This window comes from Durio zibethinus, chromosome 2, assembly GCF_047325235.1.
Source record: "Durio zibethinus cultivar Kanyao isolate XHJ-2024 chromosome 2, ASM4732523v1, whole genome shotgun sequence".
NCBI lineage: Eukaryota > Viridiplantae > Streptophyta > Magnoliopsida > Malvales > Malvaceae > Durio > Durio zibethinus.
The window spans coordinates 36,060,661-36,071,322 of NC_143163.1; the positions used below are offsets into that span (position 1 = coordinate 36,060,661).

Here is a 10,662-nt window from a genome sequence, read left to right on the forward strand (position 1 = left end):
AAGTGGTTAGTCCCCTACTCTTATAAAATGAATTTTGATAAGATTGAAATTAGATCCCATCACTTACAATAGTTAAGTAGATTAAGGCATCATTTATCATAATTTCATTTCCCACTTTCCCACCAATAAATTAGTACTATATAAATTTACAATGGGTAACTTCCCACTAATCAATACATAGAAATTTTAATTCATTTTGTCTCAACCCCAAGCCCAACAAATATAAAACTAAATTTTTTTTTTTTATTTTTTTGATAAAAAAATTTAATTCAAAATCAAATTTCTAATACCTTCTCGTGTGCCTTTAATCACTGTACCAAAGACTCGGTAACAAAACTAAATATTTTACCACCGATACATTTAAACATCAGGGCTATGTGCTTTTGCCGTGACCAACAGGCCTTGAGAAGAGAAGTGGGCGTGGGTTCTAGCCTTACCATTCCCTTCGCCCCTTGTAATCCAATGATAAAAAAAAAAAGGCTATGTTCTGTCAGTAACTTTACCTCATATTTATCTACTTTCTTGTTTTTGTTCAGACTTTTTATCAAACCATTGGCACGCATAGCATTGCCAATTGAGAAATCAAGAAACTTTTTTGCTCTTCAATTTCTTTGATTTTTAACTTCTTCTGGGTATTTCTTATTTTGATGATAAATTGAAGAAAGAGAAAAAAAAGGAGAAGAATGGATGGAGCAGAGTTGGAGTTAGAGAGGAGAAGCAAGTTTTTGAACAGTTTGATTCAAAAGAAGAAAGCTATAGAACAACAAGAGCAAAATGAACTTCTTAATATTAAAGTCAGAGCTTTTGATATGCCTTTACCTCTTCAAAACAAGGCTTTTAAATGTGCCCGAGAACAGCTTGATTCTATGCCTGGAAAGCTTGATAGTAAACGCCTAGCCCTTGCTCTTAAGAAGGTTAAAAATTCAATCTTTCTTGCTCTCTTTTATTACCAGTGATTCTTTGTTTAGATTCTTGTTTTTTGATGTAAAGAATAATGGGTTTGTTTAGATTTTTCATTTCATTGTTTTGGTTGACATAGTTTTAACTTTGGCATGTAGGTAATATTGGTCAATTTATTTATTTTTTTTCATAATGTTGGATAAATTAGTTTTTATTTATTTTTGGGTGTATTATGGGTTTTAACATGTTGTTTGGTAAAGAATATTGGGTGAATGAGGTTGAGTGTTGTGGTTGGATTTATTATGTTGGAGTGTTTTGGTTGTACAGGAGTTATAGATACCATTGGTCCTAGTGAGAATTGGATGGAAACGTTTCTAATAAATTAGTTTTTTTTATTTTTGGGTGTGTTATGGGTTTTAACATGTTGTTTGGTAAAGAATATTGGGTGAATGAGGTTGAATGTTGTGGTTGGATTTATTATTTTGGAGTGTTTTGGTTGTACAGGAGTTATAGATACCATTGGTCCTAGTGAGAATTGGATGGAAACGTTTCTATTTCTAGTTTTGCAAGCCAAATTTTGTCTTAATTCAGTTTTAAGTGAACACATTTAACCCTTCTTGTTTTTCTCTTTCCTTTTTGTCTTTTTTGTATTGTATTGGACTTAGTTAGCCTGTTGCATTAAACCCCATTACTTATTACTGATTCCAACTGCAAGAAGATGTTGCTTATTGGTTTTGATTCATTGATGTCGAGGGCGCTGCTGGTCCTTGTGAGAAGAGAATTTTATTATATTTGCACCTTTGTGGAACCCGTCATTTTTTTTTTTTTTTGCCAATGAACCCAACTTTGTTCAGTTTTACAGTTTATTGCCCGCAATATCTGGAGTTGGAATAAGCACAGATTATGATTATTATATATATTTTTTCAAATATCAGACATATTATCTATTGCCATTATGAAAACAGATTGAAGGTCACAGAGAGTTTCATGATGAATTTGATTTAATTTCTCAATATTTACTAGGTTCAAATTTGTCCTGGCCTGAATTTGTGGCAATGGATACATCCTTGATATAGTGCACTCTGTCATCAGGGACGCAATTGAGCAAATCTCATCCCTGCAATTGCATTGGTTTGTATAATTTGAAAATGGTTTGTAATGGACCCTTCCTTGTTAGGCACGCTAGGAGTATGAAGACTGTTTACACATGACTCTGTCGGCAGCGACTGATGAGTCATATGGTTGTCCATACACTGAATCTAAACTAGCACATCTAATATATATATATATATATATATATATATGAGGAGGGATCTGCTGACGCTATTGTGAGAGTTACACATTTTTTTTATCCTTGGATCAAAATGGCTAAGTGTAAGGGACTCCTTAAGCTTAATATGGTTCATAGCATTTAATCACCTCCTGTTTAAGAGTTAATTTGACAATATTATGATACACTTGCTTTGAGAGTCACCTCTCATTTGACTCAGAGTAACTACTTGTGTCTCAATTTCAAGAGATAGGTTATTCAGTTCTGTTTTCCAGTCCTTTGCTGTGGAGATGATAATGAACGCTCTAACTAGTATGGTAATGTGTGTGTGTAAGATTGAGCTTGTCTGATCTTTGATTCTTACCAGTTGAATGATTCAGTATTCTAGTTAGATGTTTGCTAAAACCTTGTAGTCTAAAATATTGCTGGGTTCTAATTATCGGAATTTTTTAATTTTTACTTTGATATATGAATAGCCCATTATAAGGATCCATTTACCTTTCAGGAATTTGACTCAACATATGGTCCTGCTTGGCACTGCATCGTGGGAACTAGCTTTGGCTCATACGTAACGCATTCACTAGGAGGTTTCTTGTATTTTTCAATTGACAAGGTTTACATCCTTCTCTTCAAGACTGCTGTTGAGCCTTTAGACCATTGATGGTTTCAACAGATTTGTGTTCTACACGTTTCTTGTGTTGGTAACAAATTTACAAATTTCCATTTTAAGTTGCATGTACAACTACAGAATGCAAAACTGATAAACACGTGTATTGTTGGTTCTTCAATATCTATGCTGTATTTGCTAAGTGCTAAAATTATAAATGAGTGATAGGTTCTGTCAATTTCCTGTTCTTACAAATTTTTTATCCTTTATAGATACACAGAAAGTGCCAGTGTTTTGGATGGAGTGCTAGCCTTGGTTTTGTATATTTAGTATCTTATTTTTTACGTTCTTTCTCAATTAAAGGGGCAATAATCTTTAACTTGTAGGGTACTTGAGCAATTGCTTTAGTAATAGGTGCCTGTGCCATGCATGTATCTTCCTGCTCAAAGATTTAAGTTAAAATCTCTCCTGCCCCAAATAAAAAAAATTAAAAAAATAAAACCTTTAAATGAACCAACTTGAATAATGTAAAGGGAATTGATCTACATATAAATAAGAATAGAACCGAATGTGCCTGATCAAGATATCTTGATTAAAGATCTTAAACTACATGTTAAAATCTACTCCTTTTAAATCCAGTCCAAAGAATACAGCGAAAAATAGCTCAGCAGTTATAGCAATACAAAAATAATCTTGAATAATCCCTCCTTGGGCTTATTTGTTACGTAATATAATGGCATCTCTCATCTGCTGGCCGTATGTTCAGTCAAATTTGTCACCCTGCAACTCAACTCTAGGAGAAACAAAAATTGGGCACATGGTGTAAGTATTTCAATAGAAATTGTGTCAATATAAAAGGGCAAAAACACAAATGCAGAAGTTTTACAAGAAAATAATGATTATCGCATAGTTGGAAATGAGAGTTGTGTCATCCTTGCATCTTTTTGAAATCCAACTTTGTTCTGTTATTATTGACTGCAAACTCTGGAGTTGGAATTTATTTATCTACCTTTCTGAAATCTTGTTCGTGTCTTGCTGCTTTGGAGCAAGGAAAGCAAATTCATGCCTGTACCATTAAGCATAGATTAAGTCTGGAAGTTCCGAATTGGAAGTTCTCTTTCACCATGTATACAAAGTTTGAAAATCTGGAAGATGAGAACCTTGTCGTTAGGAGAATGCCACGAAGAAATATGTCGACGAGGAAATGCTGGATCACGCACCGAGAGAGGTTGGGTTGTTTCAACACTGATAAATTTGGAATTATTCCAACTTCAAAGAGTAGAGCACCATGCTTGCATGGTTGATAAGCCGGACCGTGCAGGAAATCTCGTTGATGCTAAGTAATTCACTGAATCAGCTAGCATAAACCATGGCATGTGCTTATGGTATATTAACTATGAATTGGGAGCATATGCCGCATCAGACAAAATTGGAGTTTGGCCCTCAAGAATCATCTACCAATGTCTTATTGTCAAGAGTATCTATTTTGCCTTAGGTAGGTTGCAAGATGTGGAGACGTTGATCAGGAGGATGATGAGTATTAGAGGGGTGAATAAAGAACCTAGGTGTGTAGCTGGATTCTGTTTCATTTCTGCAATTTATTACGGTGACCAGGAACTAATCGCTGCTTGTATGTGATAATTTATTCCATTCTTTGGCCAGTCCTTGTCTACATAATTTTCTACATAGTAATCTAACTTTAACATCAGGATTTGTATCTTTATCAAAGAGTGGCAAATGAAATGCATCTCATCTTGTGGCCTGCTAGATGTCAGTCACAGTGTAAGAGGCATTGTTAGACTGCAACATCATTAAACATTATTGTTACTACTCCTAGGACTTTTATCTTATACTGCTAGCTGTTAAAAGTATAAGAGCAATAAGTTTCGCCCAAGCAAAAAAATTATAAGGGTGAGGGGTATGGTTTTGAAAATAGAACTTGTAACTAAGATATTAATTTATTACCACATACCAACTTATTATATGCAACTTTAGTAAAATGCATCTTCATTTAGGAAAGGATCATGCAGTATATAAAGTTTGTTCACTTCAGTCGTTTTTGATGTATTGATTCAGCTGCACATGCCAGGTTGCACTGGCTTAAACCCCTAATGGACTAATAAGAGCTGTGCAGACGCTATCCCAGCACCAGTTAAATCACCACAGCTTAAAAAGCCTTCGGATAAATGGCATCTACAACATGTAGAAACAACACTTCGAAAGGCTATTACCTTCTACCAAACCAAACACAACAGCAGGTGTAGCAAAAGCAACATCCTTTCCTATATCATAATTACAGAAAGTTTCAAGCATACAGATTGGAAGAATTTGGCAGAATCATTGATGTGGAAGTCTGTCGCAAGTGCAATGAAGTAAGGATGGTTTTTTATTGTCCTAGGGAGGAATGCAACAGGAAGGGAGAGCATTCCCTGACTGGTTGTAGTATGTGCCAGTTTTGCATTCCGAGGTGTAAAGAATGTGGAAGGTAAGGCTGTTTGCGCAGAAACTCTTTGCTCAGATTTTTGGATTCAGCTTTCGAAATGTAAATTTTGTAACAAACCATGTTGTAAGCAACATTCCAATCTGCAGATAACTTCATCCGGTTCAACTGGGTGGATTTGCAGTGTCTGTCGTGATAAATTGTTGAGAAGTTCCTATGTTTCTGACCAATGACATTCCTAGCATGTCACATTTTTTCCTCGAAAGCAAATGATTGGAGAAACCTAGACATGTCATTTGTTTTTCCAGATCAAAAACAATTTCAAGACATATTATTTGAGCATGAGATAAATGAACTTACCATGCTCATGCATTCCATTTTTTTTAATCTTTGGATGTAAAAATCAGCGTGACAACTTTCTTTGAACATGATCGTAGCACTATCAATTTAAAATTTTAGTCTCAATATAAAATTTGGGAGAGCGACAAGATTTTGAAGCCCACCAACACTGGCAAAGAACCAAGTTGGCAACATTTGACTGAGCCAATAAATATCTTGAACTACATATTCAAATGGACATTCTACAAATCCAGGCCAAGTTACAACCAAATGTACCTTAACAAGATATCTTGATCAAATAAATATCTTGAACTAAAAATCGAAATGGACACCGCAAATCCAGTCCAAAGAATACAACCCAATATACCTAACTAAATAAGATAGTACACAGCAACAATCTTGAATAATCCTTTGGTTTGTTTGTACAGAATCCAATAACAAAGCACAACTCATTTTAAAACTACTTGCTGTCCATATGTTCAGTCAAATTTGCCGCCCTGCAACTCAACTCCTATAGGAGAAACAAAATTGGGTCTGCTGCAAGTATTCCAATAGAGATGGAATCGAATTTCTTGAAAGATTTGAATGCTGTTAAAACTGAAGGGCAAATAAAAACAAGTTCTACAAGAAAACAACACTCATAAGTAAAACACCTATTATCACAGATGTTGTGAAAGAACCACTCTCATAGAAATACTGTGGTGGGCAGCCCGAACTTGAGGAGTTTGTTGAAGGAGCCACTGATGTGTCATTAATTATGGTGCCGTTTTTTCCAATACTACAAACAAAAGTAAAGTCACATCAGCAGATTTCTCTATGGCCATCATATTATGCATTATATAATCTGGCTTGAAGAACTAGTAACATTTACGAGCATCAGTGCATACCTTCCAGGAAATACACATGAGCCATGACCTGCACCGAAGGACAACATTTGTAAGTTATTAGGTGCTATTAGAAACAAAAAAGTGAACTATTAACTTTTCCTTCGCATGCCTCTCTTTTTTTATGTGAGGAATGACAGAATGCAATCTACTATTCATGTTCTCATTTAATGATTGAATAACACCACAAGTGCATCAACTAATTGCACATTAAAACATAGCCTAAAAGCCCCCTCGATTGTATCCCAAGCCCAACTAGACTCAGTTTTCATCATGTCTTGGAAAGACCAAATTAGCAGCATGTAACAATGATTATACAAATACCAGCAAATGTACCATCAAGAAGTTTGATAGCCTTAACCACTATATTGTCAGTTAATCAATTCTCAAAATGACAATTTACAATAAGAACCAATATCATAGTCACATACTTGGATCAGTTGTAGTGATGGTAGCCACCCCCTTGAAATCACAGGTCCCAGGAGACTTGGCCATCAGCTGGAAATAGGCATTGAAAGCATAAGTTGAATGGGAAACCACATTATTGGGCTCATAACATGGATGCCCCTGCAACAAAGGTGAGCAATCAACTTTCCCTGGTCCACAAGCCCAATCAAGAGCTGCTTGTAACATCTTCGGATCAGCACCCTGCTTTGCAACACAAAAAGTTTGGTTTGTAGTGTCATTCGCCAAAACAGTGCCAGCACCTGTCAAGTGCAAAATATAAACGGGTATTCCATTGGCATCAAATAGCCCCCAGTTTCTTTCTGAGACTGACCCAGATCTCAAATCCTCATTGTAAAGCTCATAGATGTAAGTACTAACTGCAATCCCAGGGTGTTTAGGAGTGCCAGTGTTGTTAAACACATGCTTGATCAAGTTACTATTGTACGTATTAGCATTTTCAACTGTAGCATCAGGCTCAGATGAATCACCCTTAGAAGGCCAACCAGACTCAGTTACTACAATCGGAATGTTGGTAATGTTTAAATAAGACATCGCAAAATATGCTGCATCAACAACAGCATCAAAGACATTAGTGTAATGCAGGAGTGTGTTAGAATCCACAGCTTCTTTGTTAGGAGGGAGAGGACGGAAAAGTGCATAGTCCAATGGGATCACGCCATTTGATTGCATGTAATCATAATACGGATATACATTGAGCATAAGGTACGACCCTGTAGACTGCAAAAACTTTAGCAATGGAACCATGACTGGATCCCATGAACGATTAAAGAAGGCTTGAGAAGGTGGAAAAGAATCCAGAATAATCGAAGAAGAATGTGGAGTAGAGACTTTGATTTGACCGTCAAGATTAGAAGCAACAAGGGCAGAGTGGATGAACTTTAGGGCAGAAACTAGGACTGGAGCAGCATTTGGGAGTGCAGTGAGAACTTCAGATCCAACAGCTATTGCCGTGATATTGGTAGCAGGGACATGGGCTATAATATTGCGAGCTACCCAGTTGGCAGCAGTGGCATTTGACTGACCAATACCAAGGAGTTCATCATTGGGGACAGAGACAGTCACCTGGATGCCTGTGTTGGCAAGTGCAAGGAGCATGGCCCTGTCAGCATCATAAAGCCTGACATTTCTGATATTCTGAGCCTTGAGAAGGGCCACCACTTGAGTAGGGCTGGGCATGTCAGAAAGGTCTGTACCAATGTTCACACCGATGAAGGCATCTGCATAGAGAGGTCACAAGTAGATGTTAAGACAAGTATGTGATCCACAAAAAATGAAAGGTCTTCTATTTTGATAAAAGGTTAACAATGTCAGTGACCACAGCAATTTTAGAGAAGATTGCCATATATGCTAACAATAGGCTAAACCAAATGAAATTTAAAGAATTAAACCACATAGAAGAATGGGGAGAAAAAGAAAAAGGAGTGTGTGTACGATTCAAGCAACTACGATATAGATAAAAAAATTAAGACATACAAGACAATGCAATAAAAGTAGTAAAGAACTACAATAGGCTATGCGGCTAGTGATAACTAAAGAGGAAAAAGATTGATAAAACCAATAGATTTTATAAATCCTATAAACATTATAGTGGCATGGTAATGCTGCAGCATTTGGGGACACTTTCATCAAGATTTACAGTTCCAATCCTTCCATTTAGCAGGATAGAAAATTTTAAAACCGGGAATCTGTAATTCCTTTCAGCCCCTACTCGGAGAATAATTTCATCACATTAATGAAGCATCTTAAAGGCTTCTACATAAAGTTCAATATCAAATCTACACTTCACATAGATATAGATCAATTTTATCAATTCATTTTACTTTAGGATCAATATAATCTCTTAGATCAATCCCATATTTCCATTCAGTAGTAAGTTTTGACTCAAAGGTTCCAAAGTCATTTCAGATTGTTGCCTTCTTCTTAGTAGAAGCAGAGACACAGAGGCAAAACTGTTGTATTTAGAATAAAATTGTATACTTCAAATGAGAGTAATAGAATATGGGTAACATATCAGACCATATAAGCAGCACAATCCTCCCCATACTTGTCAATCTCTCAAGACTCCAGAAGAAATCTAGCATCAGTTAACTTGTATAGGTTTCATATGTATATTATAAATTTTTTCAGTATAATTCTCCCAACAATTAAAGGAAATATAAAAGGAGACATCAGACAAGACACAGCATCAGCATCCATCATAAGTAATACCAAAGCACATGAAATGATAACTCACTTGACAACTAGAATAACCAACAGTTGAATCTGTATCCAAGATTCTATATTAATTTTTTTGATGGAATTTATCATTATTACTTCATTATAAATTTATACGAAACAGTTCAGGGAGGAGATGGCCACTACGTATAATATACAGACCAACTACGCAAAGATGCTATCTTTCTACGATTAAGATGACAATACTACCCTCCAATGTACATTCCCTAGGATGCAAATACCTTAAACATTTGGATCCCTTTCATAAGGTTATTTTGGTCCTACAAAATATTCTGTGGGGATGTAGTTTTTAAACGGGATAAAGGACGCCAAATGAGCAGGGACGCATAATAGTTGAGATTCCCATTAAAGATGGAGGAGAAGAAAGATCAGAAGAGTTTCCAACAAAGGGAAAGACTTTCTACAGAGGCTTCTGCTTTGACAGGAACAGTTAATCCCCAAAGGGAAAGGACTATTCTCTCTCTCTCTCTCTCTCTCTCTCTAGAACCATCATAATTTCCAGTTTCCACAGAAAAAAGTTCATGATAAAAGAAGTAAAGTAACATTGTGATTTCAAACAACACAACCGGATTAATGGCCCACAAAACCAAACAAGAAAATCGAAATAATAGCACTTACAGTCAACTCAAATTTTTTAAAAATCCAAATCAAAATGTAGACACAAACTTATACAGAAACATATCAAGGCATACAAAGAAACAGCAAATGAAGAAGTAAGAAAGTACTAACAAAGACTATAGGGGCAGACAGAAGCAAGGGGCAAAGAGAAAGCTTATTCAAAACACCAAAAAAGTAGGAACCCCCAATCACCAAGAAAAATAGACACAACCCATCACTGAAAGAACAAATGAAAAGAGCAATGACTTAGAGAGAAACTAGAAAGATTAAACATAGTTTTTAACAGAGATAAGCCAGAAGTACCCACAGAGACAAACACATACATAAATGCAGCAGTGACTATAGCTTCAAAGAAACTTACCTTCATCACCAGAAACAGCAGAGACAAGCAAAAGCAGAAGCAGCAGGAAAATAGCCATTTGAGCGAGTAAAGTTTCAGTCTTTCAAAAATATACAAAGCTATTCAGTTCAACCTCAAAAAGAACCCAGACAAAAAAAAAAAAACCCCAGACAGAAAAAGAGAGAGAAAGAGGAAAGGGAGCTCCTTTTGAGGTTTTGGAAGTAGAAATAGAACAATTGGTGGAACTGTAAGGGAAGAGGGGGTTTTAGACTTGGTTTTAGTAGTAAAGGAAAGAGAGGTTTTTTGTTACTTTATACTATTTCTTGCCATAGATACTTGTGTCAGAAATCCAACGTTCCAGATTTAAATGCTGAGATGGCTTTTCATTTTTTTAATTATTGTTTATTTTTCAATTTTTTAAAGATTATGTGTTCGTGCTGTTTGTGTTGTGCTTTTTTGGTCAGTGACTCAGTGTTCATGCAGAATAGAGTCACAGTCTACGAGGAGAGTACTGTCTCTTTGCTGACGTGGCATGCAGATTGGATTCAACGGTCATATTCT

The 10,662-nt window shown here is 36.0% G+C and overlaps 2 protein-coding genes and 1 pseudogene across 2 annotated transcripts; 2 read left to right on the plus strand and 1 right to left on the minus strand.

Moving 5' to 3' along the window:
* Positions 1-240: 240 nt before the first annotated feature.
* On the plus strand, positions 241-3,013 carry LOC111318080 (uncharacterized). Its single transcript, XM_022920717.2, has 2 exons — positions 241-914; positions 2,676-3,013. The coding sequence occupies exons 1-2, from the start codon at positions 684-686 to the stop codon at positions 2,829-2,831; spliced, it is 387 nt and encodes a 128-aa protein (XP_022776452.1). The 5' UTR covers positions 241-683; the 3' UTR covers positions 2,832-3,013.
* Positions 3,014-4,146: 1,133 nt separating this feature from the next.
* LOC111317708 (F-box protein SKIP28-like) lies at positions 4,147-5,643 on the plus strand (annotated as a pseudogene).
* A 68-nt stretch (positions 5,644-5,711) lies between these two features.
* On the minus strand, positions 5,712-10,459 carry LOC111318079 (glucan endo-1,3-beta-glucosidase 3-like). The gene is made up of 4 exons (XM_022920715.2): positions 10,123-10,459; positions 6,872-8,125; positions 6,444-6,471; positions 5,712-6,334 (listed from the first exon to the last, which is right to left on the minus strand). The coding sequence occupies exons 1-4, from the start codon at positions 10,178-10,180 to the stop codon at positions 6,178-6,180; spliced, it is 1,497 nt and encodes a 498-aa protein (XP_022776450.2). The 5' UTR covers positions 10,181-10,459; the 3' UTR covers positions 5,712-6,177.
* Between the last annotated feature and the right edge of the window lie 203 nt (positions 10,460-10,662).

Coding starts and splice junctions, on each gene's coding strand:
- LOC111318079 (XM_022920715.2), bottom strand. CDS start 10,180: ATGGCTATTTTCCTGCTGCTTCTGCTTTTGCTTGTCTCTGCTGTTTCT. Junction 8,126..10,122: donor TGCTGTTTCTGGTGATGAAG/GTAAGTTTCTTT, acceptor CTCTCTATGCAG/ATGCCTTCATCGGTGTGAAC. Junction 6,335..6,443: donor TCATGTGTATTTCCTGGAAG/GTATGCACTGAT, acceptor TTTTGTTTGTAG/TATTGGAAAAAACGGCACCA.
- LOC111318080 (XM_022920717.2), top strand. CDS start 684: ATGGATGGAGCAGAGTTGGAGTTAGAGAGGAGAAGCAAGTTTTTGAAC. Junction 915..2,675: donor TAGCCCTTGCTCTTAAGAAG/GTTAAAAATTCA, acceptor TTTACCTTTCAG/GAATTTGACTCAACATATGG.